General features: G+C 41.0%; 1 protein-coding gene across 1 annotated transcript in view; it reads right to left on the reverse strand.

Moving 5' to 3' along the window:
• Window positions 1-4,878: 4,878 nt before the first annotated feature.
• The window catches only part of RBL1 (retinoblastoma-like 1), a 45,644-nt gene continuing 31,887 nt past the window's right edge, over window positions 4,879-18,635 (reverse strand). Inside the window, exons 16-22 of the mRNA XM_015425255.1 lie at window positions 17,974-18,191; window positions 16,890-17,066; window positions 15,510-15,581; window positions 15,275-15,347; window positions 8,619-8,785; window positions 5,414-5,578; window positions 4,879-5,140 (exon numbers count right to left, since the gene is read on the reverse strand). Coding sequence (XP_015280741.1) covers window positions 4,970-5,140; window positions 5,414-5,578; window positions 8,619-8,785; window positions 15,275-15,347; window positions 15,510-15,581; window positions 16,890-17,066; window positions 17,974-18,191 — 1,043 coding nt within the window. The 3' untranslated portion in view covers window positions 4,879-4,969. The remainder of the gene's footprint in view (window positions 5,141-5,413; window positions 5,579-8,618; window positions 8,786-15,274; window positions 15,348-15,509; window positions 15,582-16,889; window positions 17,067-17,973; window positions 18,192-18,635) is intronic.

Consider the following 18,635-nt stretch of genomic DNA (forward strand, 5'->3'; position numbering starts at 1 on the left):
GGAAGGAAGACCGGATGGGGAGGCATGCCTCCCCTTCACTTCCCCAGCCACCCTGCCGGGAGCCACAGAATGTGTGTGAAAGAGCTGCATGTGGCGAACAAGCCACAGTTTGGCCACCCCGGTGTAGTGGTTAAGAGTGGCAGCCTCTAATCTGGAGAACCGAGTTCTATTCCCCTCTCCTCCACATGAAGTCTGCTGGGTTACCTTGGGCCAGTCATAGTTCTCTCAGAACTCGCTCAGGCCCACCCGACCTACCTTACAAGATGCCTGCTGTGGGGAGAGGAAAGGAAGGTGAAGAGTCCTCAGGGTAGAGAAAAGCAGGGCATACAAACCAACTCTTTTTTACTCATAAGTCTTTACATATGCCACTGTGCTTTGTGGATTGTAAGAAATGCATTGATATAAGGGGCTTCTGATTTTAAAAACCTTGCTTTAAAAATTGCTATAGAAATATTTTGCTGGAAATCAATTAATGATTAAGGCTTAATAAGAAGCTGAGCTAAAGGGGAGTTAGAAATGGGGAAGTCAGACACTAAATTATGCCCTTTTTGGGAAAGTAGTGGGCTTGTCTAATAAAAAGAAGTGACTAGGCGGTCGGTGATTGGAAGTTGTAACTCCTGACTCTCAGTTCTGGGAGGCGGAGAGGGCGTTTCTTATTTTCCAAACCACTCCGGGACAGGATAAATATCTGCCACAGAACCCAATTCAGTGTGTGTTCTCAATGCTCTCTGGGGCAACGAGAGGCACCCGACCTGCAGGCTGTATCCAAATAAAATCTGATTCACTGAAGGAAAGTCTGTTTTGAGAAGTTATTATTGGTAAACGCAAAGTGCGTTAACGACATGGATCGTTATCTTCCACATTATTTTCTCATGCTTAGCTAGACTACTTTTAAATGAAGCACTACTTTTAAATGAAGCTTTTAAGTAAAACAATGAGTATTAGCTGAGAAAGCAAGATTTTCACATGGTTCCGATTTTCCCTTGAAGCCTGGGCTCTGTAAGCAGTGAGTGCTAGAGGGAGAATTCACTCACCACTCAGTACTGTGAACTGGTAGCTTGTTTTGCTTTAATTCACTCCAAGAGATGTTTTTGTTTCTGTTTGGTTGTTCTTTGGTAATACCTTGTCACAGAGAATCTTTGAAACTGGTACAAACTTTCCAATATCTGGCATACTGAGCATAAATAGCTGTTCTTTGTGTGGAGCAGCCCACTTTAAAGGAATGCTTAGTGCAGTTTCTTTTACGTTGCCATTTAAATTAGGCCCCTGCCTACACATGAGGCAAAATTGTGAGGGAGTAAAATAGGCAGTACCACTGCAGATGAGAAGAGGACCACATTTTGGGTGCTCTCTCCTATAAAAGCTACTTGCAATTTTAAAGCAGTGCATCAGGGAGAAAGAATGGCCAATAGCCCCTTCACTGTATTTGTGATCCTATCCTTCACAGCCTGGTAGTAGGAGAGTCTCCAGAATTCTCAGCAGGCAGTTTTCATGTTTTGAGAGTACCATGTAGCCAAGCTCATCTGCCAGGCTACACATTAAAAGAGTTAAATGGGTCCACCGAGAATTCTGAAGAATACCCTAACAATCATGGGTGTAGTGAAGAAGAGATACTTTCTGCCTTTCTCCACCTGTTTATTTGTGCCTCTCCCTTATTAGGAATACATTTTCTGAGAATTGGCATTTGGAGTACCATTTTAGGAGCTATTGTCATAAAGTAGGAATCTTTAAAAAATGACTGAGGGCATGATTTTTAGTTTACTTCACCATGCATATAACGTTTATTATGGACTAATAAATAGCATATAAGAACAACACATATGCATACACACTCAAATCATCATGCTCATCTACTCATTACCCATATTTGGCTGACTAAGATTCTTCCATTTGTCCCAATATCTTTGGGTATGATATGTTAAAATACTTCACACTGCTTCTCCATGCAGAGGTTATTCCCCCCATTCTCTGTTGTTGCTTTAAGTAATTCCTGTTGTTGCTTTAAGTACACAAGACTTGTGTTCGAAAAAAGTGAGGAAATACACACACACACAGAGGAACTAGGAGGATTTCTTGGTATTTAACTATATTGAATCAAGGAAACAACCAAACCAATCCAACTCAGATTAAGTCAGAATTTTGTTTATTTTAAGATTCATATTTACAAGCATGTTTCCAAAGCATAAAGTTTTATAAAAAACATTTCTAGAAAGCACAACTGTAGCTTTACTAGCTTTTTCTAGGTCAAATTTAGTATGACGTCCAGCAGTAAAAGTGTAATTATTAGAAACCATAAAATCATGATTAATAAGAATTTAAACCCGAGCGTTTTAATACAAGATCTGAGAATAACAGATGTTTATAGGCCAAATCAATTCACATGAGAAATTAAGATTAACAGATTACAGAAACACATTTAGAACTACCAAATTTACAGCTGAAACTGCATTAAGTTCAGTGTATGTTTTGTTACATCGTATAATGTAACGAGCCTGACATTGTCAGGATACTTCATATATATATATGTATATATATATATCAAAGCCATCATAAAAGGTTACTGTATTCTACAGGAACTGAATGTATTTAGATCTTGAGATATTAGCTATGAAAGGAAAATTTATACATTAATGAAACACAAATGCACTGATGCTTTATTGTGTAGCACCAACTGTTTCTTAGCTTAATTTTTCCCGGAAGCCACGGTTCTAATAATGACAATGCAATATGTTAGACTACTATAACTTCTAACTTAAATCAAATACTGGAATATTGATTAAAGACAAAAAGAAATTACAACTGAACGGATGCTTATGGAAAGAAGTCTGATAACCGTGATCCCACCATTTTGTTCCTGTTGTGTGGTGATGCAATATCTTGTAGTGCCTTGGCACTGGCAGGCAGCCTCTTAAGCCATAGAAACACTCCTGTAGCAGTGTAAAAAATTGTAGGATCCAGACCATTACCTAAAACTACATGAACAAGTAATACAAAATACAGTATGATATTATGATACTTCCTTTGAATACACTTAAGTAATGAATAGGGATGGGCACAAACTGAAAAATTTTGGTTCAGTTTGCAGTGGTTCCAAGTGGGGGTGGGTGCAAGTTCAGCCATCTGGTGTTAGGGTAAAATGGCTGGCAGCCATTTCAGCGGTCCATTTTGCTTCCACCGACTTTGAAGCAGGGGGGGTAGCAAAAATGACTAGTGAAATAGCTTGCAGCCATTTAAACCTAATAGTTAATGGGGCAAACCTACACTGCTCAGCTGTTAGGTTTCAATGGCCCAAAAAGCCGAACCGGACAAAAGTCCAGTAAATGGTCAGAGAAAGCACCTTCCTCAAACATAAGTTGGACCAAATTCATGCCAAATTTTGGCTCGTGAACCAGTTTGACCATCCCTAGTAATAAACAAAATGAGAGACAGCAGACCTATGCACAAATTATTAAACATTCCTGATAAAAAATTCCAAATCTTTACAAACAATTCAAAAATAAGAGTTGAATATTGGCTTGATAACTACTGCCAGTGACAGAAGACAGGTCAAACCCGTCGAATAGCTACATAATTTTATGTACAAGCTTATCTAATTTTATTTTTCATTTTTTTGTGTAGATACTACACAAATAATAAGATGCTTTTCAGGGAAAAAATCTATTAATAGAAATGTAACCACTCCAGTCTCCTCTGCCTGTTGGGATACTTGGGTAGTAGAAAACAGCAAGAGTCCAGTAGTACCTTAAAGACTAACAAAATTTGTGGCAGGATATGAGCTTTTGTGAGTCACTGCTCTCTTCTTCACATACAGATCAATGACTCATACCCTGCCACAAATTTTGTTAGTTTTTAAGGTGCTACTGGGCTCTTGCTCTTTTCTACTACTACAGACGAACGAATACATCTTGATCTTTCATGGGATACTTGGGGGCATACATTTGAGATTCTAAAGAGAGCTGGCTTCTTCCCAGAACAGCAGCTGCAGTATGCATCTAGGTTCCACACTAAACGATTAGTAAAAGGTGCACGAGTTATGAGCTACATGCTTTTCACAATTAGCATACAGTACATAGGCATCTGTAGTGCTGCAGCACAATTAACTTGGGAGTTACAAGGAACGCTTCCATCCAAAAGCAGGACTACTTACTTCTGGAGGAAAGCAAACTCAAAATGAGGTAGCAAGCAAATGCAAATTCCCCCAATATGGGCTGTGACAGACCACTGCATACCACTTTTACCTCTACAATATTAATCTCTTCCAAAATGGAAAAAAAACCCAAACAATCCCAAAAACTATAATCCCAAACACTCATTTAGTTCACACCACAGAATATGTTGCCATGCTACCAGTAGTTAAGAGCACAGCATTTTAATTTAAACGCTATGCAAACAGTTGATTAAAAGTTGATCTCTGTCCACAGTAAACTAGGGAGTGAAAGACACCTGGCTTTACTATATTCATGACTAAATATACCAGATCTTGCAATCTCACTTTACATTAAAATAATGTATAGAATGAAACTGTTTTCTTTTAAAGAATAAAGCCCAATATTTTGAAGTGAAACTCACACCAAGAGAACAATTGTACCAAGGTATAACCAATTAGTGCTGTCTTAACACTGAATTGTTGCAACCGGAAAACTTTCAGCCTCTTAATAGGAATTGGCTCCTAAGCTCTAAATACCAGCATCAAAAGCCACTAGCTTCTTTCCAGATGTATACCTTCTCACAGTTTAGGTTCAAACCAACTTCAAAACAATGCTGTAAATAATATCAGCTGTATGGCATCAGTTCAATAACTGTTGAAAGTTTGTCTAAGAGTGAAATTAGAAATGTTAAAAGCAAGCATAAAAACATTACTTTTAATACTGCTGTTTACCTACCATGGGGGAAAGAAAGAAAGAAAATGAAGGGGATTTTGTTCTGTAAGAGATTAATCTCAATAAAAGTTTAGTCCTCCACAGCTGACCTAATGATTTGCTCTTTCACTGACAACATCCTGAAGGCGTTTAAGTAAAACATCATCATTTTCCTGGCACAGTCTCTTAGCTGGTGAGTCTGTATCACTGTCAATTGATATTGTTCTCTTCTTAGTTTTCTGTCCTCCTTCCTTTATCATATTGTTGATTTCCTTCAAACTCTGTCAAATTAAAACAATTACAATCAACTTAGATAATTATTAAATTCTTAAAGGATTATTATACAGGAGCCAAATACGTACTTTATTAGGGTCTCAGACTCTCAGGTTTTAAAGGTGGTTATATTTTTACAGCAGCTTCAGCTACCTAAGAGTTTCCAATACAATGCACATCATGTTTACTATGTGTACTACTAGAATCTTTCAGAGAAAGCTGTCTTGAAATTAACAAGCATAAATGTGATTTTAAACTCCTAGAAACAGCATGCTTCCTACCTTAGAAGGACTCCCATTAAATTTATACAACAGTCCAGTCTTAGGTGTCAAAGAAGCCCCATTCTTATGTGGTGAAACATAAACCGAATGTTGCTGGGATATCCGCCGAGGAGACACTGGCTGCTGTTTAATGCTGGGAAAGGGAGAAAGAGGAGGTGCTTCCACCTAGGAAAGGAAAAAAAAATGTACATTCGGTACAAGGAGTATTAACTGTACACAGGGCTTAATTGAAAACAAGCCCCAAAATGGCAAATGTTGAAGCATAGTTGATTTGCCACAATCCTCTAGGTGAGCAATATTAATCTCAACTGTTTCAGAAGGACCCTTCTCAGCTACTCAGGAGATGCTGAAAAGATACAGCTCTTCTTCCATTTGACACCTAACATTATTATACTTCCATCAAAATACAGAAATAAAATACAAAAACTAAAAATTATATAACAAACAAAAAAAGAAAATGTTTTCTCCACAACACCCCTTGCATTACATTAAATAATTTTTAAAACACTGTGTGTAAATTACAATAAATATAACTTTTGTTGGGACACATTTCGATTCAGCCTTTAACATTTAGAACTACTCATTATTCTGCTTCTTCACTGCATTATGTTTATATACCAATTTTTAAACTACTTCTCATTCTAGATATGTCATACAAATAATATACACTCCATCTCTTCTCAAATTTTGTAACTGATCTATTTCCCAAACAAGATGTTTATTTCGCCATCGCTGTATACTCAGCAAGTTTGTTCTTTCACTCTTCTAATCCAGGGCAAATGTCTGCTTCCCATTTCATTGCATAAATAATTCTAGCCGCTGTCACCATATATCTGAATATCTCTTCCAAAATTTTTGGCAAATTGTTAGGCAGTATACCTAATAACATACACTTGACTTCCATGGGAAATTTAATCTTTAAAATATTCTGCATTTCTCCATGTATTTCTTTCCAGTACCTTTTTGCTGTTTTACACATTCACCCCATATGAAAAAAGTTCTGTCTATGTCTTGACATTTCCAACACTTTCCTTTGTAATTTTTGTTTGCTTTCTCTATATCCTTTGGAGTTATATACCATCTGAAAAACATTTTGTACCAATTTTCTCTTAACGCCTGGCTGGCTGTGAACTTGATATCTCTTTCCCATAACAGTTCTCACTGGTGCATAGATATCTGTTCTTTAAAATTCTGCATCCATTTAATCATACATGTTTTCACTTGTTCTCCTTCTGTTTCTAGTTGAAGTTGTAACTTATAAATCCACCATAATAAATGTTCTTTTTGTTTTGTGATCAATTGTTCAAACTCTATCTCTCTTACAGCTCCACCTTGAGTGTTTATGACCCTCATTAACCTTGAAATTAATTGGTGATATAACAATTGAATATATATTCTTTCATTCCTGATATCTTGCCATGACTTAATTCTTCCCTGAGAATTTATCATGATACCATACATTAAAAAATTGTTCTTATTTCTGGTGTTTATATCGTGGTAGGCCTCTATTGGAGACATGTGCAAAGAATTTGAAGGGCTCAGTAAATTCTGGCATGTGAACCATATTCTCAACAGTCCATCTCTAATTATATGGCTTCTTTGTGTTATACTTGTTTTAGTTGATTTCTGGATCCATAAGTAATTATGTACATTTTCAACTAAATCCACTGATGTGAGTTTTACTATTCTTTGTCTTGGTTCTTTAATCCAATCAGCAATCCATACCAAGCCAGCCGCCTGGTCATATAATTTTACATTTGGAACCCCTAGCCCTCCTCTCTTGGTTTCTTGCCATTTCATATAAATTTACTTATCTGTCTTTGCTATTCTTTCAATGTTCTTTCTTCTATATGCAAAGGTAACATTGAAAACAAAACATTTAGATTTGGCAATACATTCAGCTTGGCTGCAGAAAGTCTGCTCAGCCAGGAGATTTTAAATTTTTCCCATCTGGATAAATCTGCTTGTATCAATACCATATCTTTTGGTAATTATTTTTTAAAAGGTTGCCATTTTGCCCTGTCACATTTATTCCCAAATATTTTATGGGATTGGTGGCAACTATACATTCTGTATTCCTTATAATATCATCCTCTTCTTGTTAGAAACTGTATTATTTCTGAATTCTTCGGTTCCATTACATACTGCAGCAATTTTGGGGGATTCAACACTGTCAAAACCACATAATCTGCATAGCTTTTCATTTTAAATTCTGCAGCATCCACTTTTATTCCCTGAATCCTGACATTTTGTTTGATCTTTTTAGCCAGTATCTCCATCGCAAGAATACATAAAAATGGTGACAAAGGACATCCCTGGATGAGACTATATCAACAGTCCAACCACCCAATTTACAGGACACACCCTGTATTTTACAAAAGGTTGTTTTACACATGATTAATTTTAACTACTTTAGTCAGGATTCAGGATGTGTTAGCAAAACTCCTTTTCTACTTCAAATTATGTTTAGTCAAATACTATTGGGGTGGATTCCAAGGTAAATTTGTCAGCAGAACAGTATTTCCTTGCTTTCCCCTTCTGCTGCAGTTGAAAATGATCCCCAAAATGTAGCTTCCTGGGGGACAACGTGAGGGAAGAGCCAGATGAAAGCAGGAGGAAGGAAACTGGCAAAAATCATACAGCCCCTGCCATTAGCAGAAGTTTTCCATGGAACTGAAACCCTGGCCCATCATCTCAAGTCACTGTTCCAACTGCTGAAAGTTTTAAGCTTCATACAACTCCTATAAAGAAGATAGCACAGTGAAATATACAGTGAAAGAAAATGTTGATCAGCACCTTATTTCAACCTTAGATACACAATCATCTCGCAGATCGCTCTGGACTCCTCCTTGGGTTTCCTTATCCCTGTGTAGGCTTTTGGCTTGTGACTGGATTTTTAACAGAGGTACATATGAATGCTCATCTTAGCCTCAACTCAGAGATTTCAGCTCACCACATCTATCTACCCTCTGCTCCTTTCTGTAGTTATGAGTGCCCAATCTTTTTTGAAGGAATCAGGACTGTGAAACGTTTGCAAATTTGCTATGTCATTAACACCCCTCTCTTTTTGAACAGCTCATGAAGTTCTTCCTCAGGGCATGGAAAATTCAATGCTATCTCAAATTTAGGAATAGAAAGCCTTGTTATTAAACTGTCATTAAATTCTATATGTCATTTTGTGAACCCTGAAAAGAAATTCACATACCACATGATCCTGGTTTGAAATTCCATATTTTAAAGCAAATGTCTGTACTCTTCCGACATAGATGGTGTTGTAAAATTTTACCAGATGCCCTCTTTCCTCATTTCCCAAGTTTCTGGAATTTTCTGGTGTTGTCCTTACAGGTGAATAGCTCATCTTCTGAGGGGAATCTATTATAAGGAAGAGACAAAGAACACAATAGGCTTTTAAATAAAAAAGAAGAGGGAAACCAAGCAGATCCCATGTGATTCAACACCCATATTATGGATCACTGTAGGGCTGCTGACAGCATCTTAGAGGAGTTGCAGTAAATGTGGGTTGACCCACAGAGTGCTCATAGTGAATCAATCACCAACCTGTTCACCATGTACTGCATTCCGTTCAAAAAAAACCCTGCCTACATACCCTTTTGACAAGTAAATAAATCTTTACTTCAGTTAAAGATACAGCAAACAAGAGGCAGCTTTACTATAAGATGTCTGAACAAAGTTCGAGTCCAGTGGCACCTTTGTTGGTCTTAAAGTTTTATTCATGGTATAAGCTTTTGTGTGCAAGCACAAGGCTTGAATCCTAAATCTTGTTCCCACTTGCACAATGCCCTTTTTCTGTTATGGAGGCAGTTGTCATCTGTAGAGTACATTCCTCCAGTGTTTTGCACTTCTGCTCATGCAAGGCAGGTCTCCTTCAATGAACTCCACAGTGGATGAAGAGGGGCGCATGTGAAAATAACTGATCCAAGCCTGATTTTCCTTCCATTACATCATAAAGCCTAACTCGCTTAGGCGTGTGAAATGGCTAACAGAACAAAGGTACTTTTCCCTGTGGGACCTCCCATTTGATATCAGTAATTTACTGGGGGAGGGGTTCATGGGAAAAAAAGAACAGCTCTGTTGAGGAGATAGAGCAGCAGTTTTGGGATGCTGGTTTATGACATGTAGAGGGATTTTTACAGAGGTTAGGAAAAAAGCCATTCCTGTGGAAAGTTGGCTGAAGTATGAAGAAAGTACAGGACCTCTCTGTGGGGATCAGTTGTCCCGTCTTTGTGCCTCTACCTCAGCCCTACCTGTAAATTTTAAATAAAACAAATACTATAAAGATGCCATAACTATGGATGTGCAAAATAATCCGGGGGGGGGGGATTCAGGTATATTGGACCTGAAAAATATCAGTATTCCCGATACTCCAAAATTCAGGTTTTTTCAGGTTTCCAAAATTTTCAGGTCCATTATTCCCTATGGGGAAACTTTCTGGGTGGGGGGTGGGGTTGTTTTTAAAGGTACAGGCATCAAAATTGTAGCAGAGCTGCTGGTGCCTGTCCTTTAAATAAGCTCAAGTTTCAAGTAGGTAAGGTCAAGTGGTCCAATTCTATGGGCACCTGAACAGGGTGCCCCCAACCATCCTCCATTATTTCCTATGGGAAAGGGAAAAGAAAACTAATGATTTCAAGTTATAAGAGTATGGCCCCGGTCACACGGGCCAGATAATGTGGGGGTGAGGCGTGGCTGTTTGCCCCGGGGCAAAATAAAGCGTGTTAGCTCGATCACACGGTCTCCTGAGTATTCATGCTGTGGCAGGAAGCTCGCAATCACACAGCGATGCTGGAACTGGCAAGCCACGTGGCAAGCGTTCCGTGTTTGTGCACATGCGCAGTTCCATGGAGCAGCACTGCTTCCAGTTTACTGTTTGTGCACATGTGCTTAGGGAAGCCATCTGGTTTGCGACGGGACTTGGACGGGCACCGAAAGCCACGGGATACTAGCGCTCCCACGATCAGACGCCTGTCCCTGCCGCGCGTTTTCCAGATACTACTGCACTTTCTGAGGTATTTTTTTACTGCACTTCTTCGGTGGGTTGCCACGGGTGCACTACGCTTCCCAGATTTTGCTGTGTGATCGCGCACCGAGAATCCACCTACCATTTGTGCCTTTAGCGTGGCAAATCCTCCGTGTGAATGGGACCTATGTTTCTTTAAATGGTTGGTACGTTTCAGAAGAACAAGGGGGGTGAAAAGAGCTAGATGAGTGAGTGAGGTGATTGGTTGGTGAGTGTGTGGGCGGAGCTAGAAAGTGTGTGTGGAGAGAGAGAAGGCAGAGTGTTCAGTTTGAAGTCTGAAGTCAGCAGTCAGTAGCTGTCAGTTATGGTCAATCTACAAAGTCAGAGAAGCAGTCTTCCCAACAGAATCATACAGAAGTGCTGTGAAAGGGATTAAGATTCTAAAGGAGGAAGAAATATACTTAAGGGAGCATATTAGGCAAAATCTAATATAGTCAGAGTATTTTAAGAGTGTGAGGGGGAAAGCTGACAGAGACATCTTGTAACCAATATGCTTCTTTTACCACTAAAGTTTTATCTTGTTTATTGTTAACCCAGAGCCTTATCCTCAGAACCACATAGTCCAACAAAGGAGCCTTAGAGCTTGGGCACAATACTGTGGGAAAAGTTAATTAAAGACGGGAATTAAATTCCTGGTGGCAGCGACAGATACTTTGAGTGAGAGAAAGAAACAACAAGAAATTTAAAACTTACATCACACCTAACCACTCAAAATAAGAGAGAAGTACCATCACAAAAACCTTGGAAGCTTCCAGGGCAAAAGCCACGCCTGTAAATTGCAATCACTGAGAGCCAACAACAAGTAATCTCAGTAGAACCACAAGCCAATGTGCGAAGCCAAACAGAACCAAAATCAAACTAGAGGACCTCTACAGTGGAAACACAAAGTGGGGGACATTTTTGCAAGCCCAACAAAACCAACAGCAATTTGCAGAAGCCCAGCAGAACCCAGGGCTATTGTGCCAGTGCAAATTCAACAGAACCAAAGTCAAACCAGAGAATCTCTACAGTAAAAACTGAAGGAAGTGCACTGTTGAAAGCCCAGCAGAACCAATGGCAATATGCAGAAACCTAGCAGAACCAAGGGCCACTGTGGCAGTACAAGTCCAACAGAAGTGATTTCAAAGCAAAAAATATCTGCAGTGGAAACTGAAAGGGGGGTGCCTTTGCAAGCTCGGTAGAACCAATGGCAATGTACACATGCCCAGCAGAACCCAGTGTCATTGTGGCAGTGCAAGCTCAACAGGGCTAATGTCAATCCAGAGAATCACAGACAGGAGAGAAGAATTTTGCAAGCCCAACAGTTCAACAGCTGGCCAAGGTCAGCTGCGATGTTGCACAGCAGAAATAAAGTAGGCTCAGATGTGTGTGAGTTTAGCTTATAAGAAAAGGAAAGTTTACTATATAAAATTAGGGAAGGAGTATATGGAGGAAAACAACAACATCCTAATTAACTAGTTCTATATCTTGCTTGTTTGCTCAAACTCATGTCTTCTCTGCTGTGAGTGAGAACAAAGGAAAGGAAGGTTTCTTCCCAAAGCTCCATCCCTGGTGCATATGCAAAACAGCATGTACCATCACCCAATATATTGATTAGCCAATAGTCACTCTTAAACTCATCTCATTAGGAAGATTTTACTCAACAACTAATTGGTGCAATGTTAACTAACTAACATTAACATATACAAACATCAGCTTAACTCTTTCATGACTGAAGGAGTGACCCTTGCAAAAAATTCCCAAAAATCCCTTCCAGGTAACCTGAGCCAATGGTTTTCCTTGTGCTGGTTGAATCTCAATTCCCGCAGATAGGCTTTCCCACTCCCAACATACTTTAGATGTTTGGCTTCTAGGAAAATAGCTTAAATATCTGGTGTATAAATATATGGGCTGATCTGGTACTTACATAAAAATAATATTTTTGTGTATGCCAGACAGGCCACTCTAAGTGGTGGGATAGCCAATAGATGGCTGCCCAGTTACCATTGCTGGCACACAGGAACATATGGAAGGAGACGGTCCTTCAAATGTGTGTGTACTGACCCAGCCCTCCTAGGGAGCAGGTGTAACAGCATGAGTTGTAGGATAACAGAGAGAGTAATCAGAGTTCAGTCCAAAGTCAGAGGTTCCAGAGAGCAGGTTTACCAAAGTTCTGTCTAGGATCAAGGAGTTCCAGGTAGTAAGTCCAAGGCCAGGGTCTCCAGAAAAGCCAGTTATCAGGTCCAGTTCAAGGTTGTAGAGTTCTGGTAACAGCAAGGTTGGTGTCTTAGTAGCAGAGTGTATTTGTTGCATTCACAAACTGCTTTTCCTCCTGGCTAACTTTATAACCAAATCTTAACAAGCTACACTCCCAGCCAATTCCTTGGCAGTCATCCTGAAACTACTCATCCATCTCGTCAGCTGACAGCTGACTACAGGCCATGAGTCTCGCACTCCTCCTCTCCTACAACTCAGCTTGCCTCTGACAGCATCAGTGCTGCAGGGGTGTGGGTGAGCTAGGTGCGCTGGAAGTGGCTTCTGAAGCCTCATTTACTGCTTCAGAGCTACAAGGTGTTGGATTGGTTTCAGCTGTAGGCTGTGATTTCTGCTCAGCTGATAACCTAACCTCTTGTTGCTCTTCTCCTGGCTCAGAGCCAGCTGCAGCTGGTTGCTCAATTACTGGCTGAAGGCCAGCTGCAGGTAACTCTTCATCTGCGGAATCTGTGCTGTCACTGAGCACAGACTGACTTACGACAATGTGTGTCCTGGCCAGCAGGTGGGAGGCAAGTCCCAGTAACCACAGGGTCTGACAGCAGGGATTCTCAAATAACGGTCCAAAAGTCACAGTCTGTGGTCCAACAATGTTCCATGCAACCTGACTCAGCTCCTCTACTCATGAGGAGTACTAGGGTCCAGATCCTACAATGACTTATTAGTCTTTTCCAGCATTTCCTTGGGACGGGATGCTGTAGGCTGCCAGGCATGTTCTCTTGTGTCTGGTCCATGCTTTGGCCCTAGTCCTTCACCCCCTCTGTTCCTAGGGTGTTTCAGGAGATTGTGGTGTGGAACAGGTTATCCTCATCCTCCCATGCTAAGATAGGGTGGTCCATGACAGTGTAGGTCTTAGGCCATGAAGGGATTTAATGGTCATAACAAGCACCTTGAATTGAACTCAGAAACAGACTGGCAACCAATGTAGCTGTTTCAAAATGGTCAACATATGTTTGGTGTAGTGGTTAAGTGTGCGGACTCTAATCTGGGAGAACTGGGTTTCTTGCACCCCCACTTGCACCTGCTGGATGACCTTGGGCAAGCCATAGTTCTGGCACAGCTGTTCTTGAAAAAGAGCAGTCCTTGAAAGAGCACTCTCAGCCCCACCTACCTCACAGGGTGTCTGTTGTGGGGAGGAGAAGGGAAAGGAGATTGTAAACTGCCCTTGAGTAGTGAAGGGTGGGGTATAAATCCAATCTCTTCTTCTTCTTCTTAGCAGCTTGCCCCTGACAACAATCAGGATGCCGTATTCTGGACCTGCTGTATTTTCCAGGTTGTCTTCAAGGGCAGCCCCACATAGAGTGTGTTGCAGTAATCTGACCAAGAGGTTACAAAAGCATGGATCAGTGTTGCCAGATCAGCCATGTCTAGGTAACTGGAAAGTTGGCAAATCAGATGCAACGGATAGAATGCACTGGACTGATTCTGCTCGTCCAATGAAGACTTTTTATGTCTGGTCAAACAGGAAAGAGAGTAACCACAGAAGGCCTATGCCCTTAACACCAACTCCATATTCAAGAAAGAAGTGGTCAACTGTGTCAAAGGCTGTTGAGAAGTCCAACAGCAGGAAAGACTGTCCCCTGTCCAACTTTAAACGAAGGAGAAGCGGGACAGTAACATAAGGCTACAGTGTTGGAAAGTATTACTACATGGCTCTAGCTCAAATACTCTGGCCACCAAACGAGAAGGGAGGACTCACTGGAGAAGACTCTGATGCTGGGAAAGATTTAAGGGAAAAGAAGAAGGGGATGGCGAAGGATGAGATGGTTAGACAGTGTTATCGATGCAACGAACATGAAATTAGGCAAACTCCAGAGCACGACAAAAGACAGGAGGGGCCTGGCATGATGTGGTCCATGGGGTCACGAAGAGTCAGACTCAACTGTGTGACTGAACAACAACAATAACAGCCCTTAGCCTGTTCCTCTCTACAGTACTTCTCCAAGTGTTTGGCTTGTGTTGACACTAGTGAGGTCAGACCTCTGCCTCCCCCTTCTCTCACATCACTGTAATGTCACACAGAATTCTATGATGCTTTCTAAGAGTTAAAGGTAAGTTCTGGTAAGGTTGAAAACCATCAGTGTACAGTATCATCAGCTTGAATCACCTTGGTCATTCATCTGCTCTGCTTTGTCTCATGCACACTGCAATTTCCTATTATGTAGATTAATCTGTTAAGTGCGTTTTGGTCTGAAGAATCTTGCCACCATACAAACTATTTAATCAGATGTATTCACAGTCTTTTCAAACAAATAAAAATCTGACTGGATGGAAACATACATCTCTGTAATTTGTAGTGCAGTTTGCAGAACATGCACTTTAGTTTCTGAATGTCATATATTAAGGAGATCCTCATTTTCCATATAATCCTCCAGTAAAGTTTAATAGCGTTCCGTGCGCCTTGGTGTTTAGTCATGCCGGCCACATGACCACAGAAACATCTTCGGACAGCGCTGGCTCTTCGGCTTTGAAACGGAGATGAGCACCGCAACCCTAGAGTCGGAGTCGACTGGCTTTCGAGCAAGGGAACCTTTACCTTTACTTAAAATGTAATAACAGAACAGCTGTTTACTTACCCTGTTCTGAAACCTCTTCTTGTTTTATATCTACCTCTGTGGGTACTTTTTTCAACAAAACACTTCTGTAGACCTACAGCAAGTGGAAGAAAAGGAAGTTTTTGTAATTACAGATATATTAGTATATAATCTGAGAATGTTCTAAGTGCATATAAGTGACAAAGATAATATTATTTGTCTATAGAAGGCAACAGCAAAATAGTTTATACTTTTGTCTACTTTTAAACATACTTACATGGCTGTTTGCTTGTGGTTGGTTTCTATAGCTCTCAATTATGTCCTGAAAAGTTCTTTCCTCTTTGGACACCTGAACAAAACAGTCAAAATGATCATACAGGAAAACAGGTTTGCCAACTTCAGGTTGGGAAATACAGTTGCCAAGTCCCCACTGTATGCACAGCGGGGGACTCCAGCCCTGTTCTGGGAGTGGGTGTGCGTCTGCACGCTTGCGCCACAACCACGTCACCCGGAAGTGACGCGGCCGCGTAGGGCGCGCTGGGGGCGGGGCCGCAGTCATCCAAGGGGAAAACAGTTTAAAATCAACCATAGCATATAATCATTAATACTAATAAACAGAGTTGTTAATAGGCAATGGCGGCGTCCTCTCAACATCCAGAAAGTCACTACCATCATAATCCAGGTTCCTGCCAGGCTGTTGGTTAACTTGGTGCTGATGTTACTGATGTTGGGGCCAGTGCTGCAGTATTGGGAGGCGGCACCCTAATCGAAAGCCTGGTGGAAGAGCTCCGTTTTACAGGCCCTGTGGAACTGTACAAGGTCCCGCAGGGCCCTGTCATCATCTGGGCGCTCATTACACCAGTTGGGGCCACCACAGAAAAGGCCCTGGCCCTCGTCACAGGTAGTCTGGCTTCTTTAGGGCCTGCGAGGGCTAGACAGTTTTGGGACCCCAATCTTAGTGCTCTCTGGGGAATATGTGGGGAAAGGCGGTCCCTTAGGTAAGTAGGTCCCTGACCATATAGGGCTTTGAAGGTAAGAACCAAAACCTTGAACTGAATCCGGTATGGAATAGGCAGACAGTGCAGTGCTTTTAGGGCCAGCTGGATGTGTTTCCGAACAGGAAGACACAACAACAGTCTCGCCGCTGCATTCTGCACCAGCTGCAGCTTCTGGATTTGGGACAAGGGCAACCCCATGTAGAGAGCATTACAGTAATCCAATCTCGAGGTGACCATTGCATGGATCACGGTTGCCAGGTCAGTGTTAAAAACATCCAGAGCTGGTTTTAGACACAAAACATTTCTCTCAGAAACATAATAGCAGCTGTACATACTGAAAGGGAAGGAATTTCAGCTCCCCATGCAATTCTTCCAAAATTGTAATGCTATACCAAGTTTTTAAGCAGCTAATGTGGGGAAGACTACTGCCTGAAATGAAAGAGAACTATAACTCCCTTCCCTTGATCATGCACTGCTGGCACCATGCCTCTGAGGGGAAGGATTTTTTGAGCCTAAAAGGTATAAAAGTTTCCAGAATGAGGCCCTCTGCAGGTACAAGCAAACTTGATGTACAGAGACCATGAATAACAGGTAGAAAAAGCAATATTGGACTAAGCTTGTAACAACTAATTATGTATCATCAACAAGACAGGCCTTACTTTTGCCATGATGTAAAAAGCACAGAGAAGAAGTTGATCCAAGTGTCTGTCTTTCATTAGATCTGTGCAATTAACTAATGCGAATTCAAAACATGTCCACATTTTCCTCCGCAAATCATTGGAAACATCCAGTTTTAAGCACAAATCACGCAAGCGCACACTTGCAAGATGATATACCTAAAATGAAACAAGGCAGAAAATTAAGTGAAATTGATGTTTGCAGGTTTACTAATCCAAGGAACCAGCAGAGTTGGTGGTGGAAACAACACATGATCCTGTTTTTTTGTGCTCAATTCATGAATTTCAACTGTTTTAAAATATTTATACACTGGTATCTCCACTTTTTAAAGACACTAAAAGAAAATAAGAAATTTTGTAAATAACTAAATCCTACATAAATTTATACTTCTGAGTCAGCAGAATTTCAGACTATAATCTAAAGTTTGGTGTAGTGGTTAAGTGCGCGGACTCTAATCTGGGAGAACCGGGTTTGATTCCCCACTCCTCCACTTACACCTGGCTGGATGACCTTGGCCAAGCCATAGTTCTGATAAGAGCTGTCCTTGAAAAAGAGCAGTTTCTGTCAAGAGCTCTCTCAGCCCCACCTACCTCACAGGGTGTCTGTTGTGGGGAGGGGAAGGGAAAGGAGTTTGTAAGCCGCTCTGAGACACCTTTGGGTAGTGAAGGGCAGGGTATAAATCCAATCTCCTCCTCTTCTTCTTCTTCAAAAGTGGTTTAAGTTTTATTGATACTCATTGATTTGTACTCGCACACACAGAAGCATTTCTGTTCATGCATGGTAGGTTTGCAATTTTCGAATACATTCCACTGTACAACTTTTGGAGCAGTTGGGGGGAGGGTCAGGTAGAAGGACAGTGAGGGGGGGAATCAGTGCACTCCTGTTCACATGTGGTACTTTTGCTTAGCCAAACATATCTTTGGACCCAAATTTATATGTTATAATGTGAAATAAAGCTACTGTGTATAGTATAGATTCAGTGTGGACATCAAGACTATGAGTTCAAAAGAAATCATTTTTTTCCCCTTTGGAGGAGGAAGAACCTTTGGTATAAACACTACCTACCTTTCTGAAAAATAGTGCCAAGGATCCAGTTTTCTTTGGCTTGCTTCCTGCTGGCTGATATACATCTTGTGCTTGTGTCACATGGTGATGACTTGGGGAAACATTGACTAAGGCTTGAGCAGTGAGGGGCACTTGTCCATGGCCATCTCCTTTAGATTCCTGAGGCAAGTTGACTGAAATGGGTATCAAAGTGATCCCTCCAGTATTATTTGCAATACCTAGGGTACATCCAAAAGTTAGGGGGGGGGAATCAATCTGCAATATACTTCTATGGATGAATTGCAAATCTCAGATAGATATCAAACCTTTTATTTTTATAAGGGTGATTTCATAGAATCACATAATCATAGAGTTGGAGGGGACCTCCAGGGTCATCTAGTCCAACCCCCTGCACAATGCAGGAAATTCATAAATACCTCCCCCTCCACACCCACAGTGACCACTGTTCCACACCCAGAAGATGGCAAAAACCTCCAGGATTGCTTCCTGACCCCAAAGTGGAAATCAGTATTTCCCTGGGCATCTAAGAAAGGACCACAAGAACTAAGCACTGAGGGAACCCTTCCTGTCCTCCCTTTCATGATCTGCCTAAGTTCACACAATCAGCATTGCTGTCAGATGGCCATCTGGCCTCTGTTTGAAAACCTCCAAAGAAGAAGGGC

The sequence above is a fragment of the Gekko japonicus genome, unplaced genomic scaffold (assembly GCF_001447785.1).
Source record: "Gekko japonicus isolate JY-2015 unplaced genomic scaffold, Gekko_japonicus_V1.1 scaffold2, whole genome shotgun sequence".
In the NCBI taxonomy this organism is placed as follows: Eukaryota; Metazoa; Chordata; class Lepidosauria; order Squamata; family Gekkonidae; genus Gekko; species Gekko japonicus.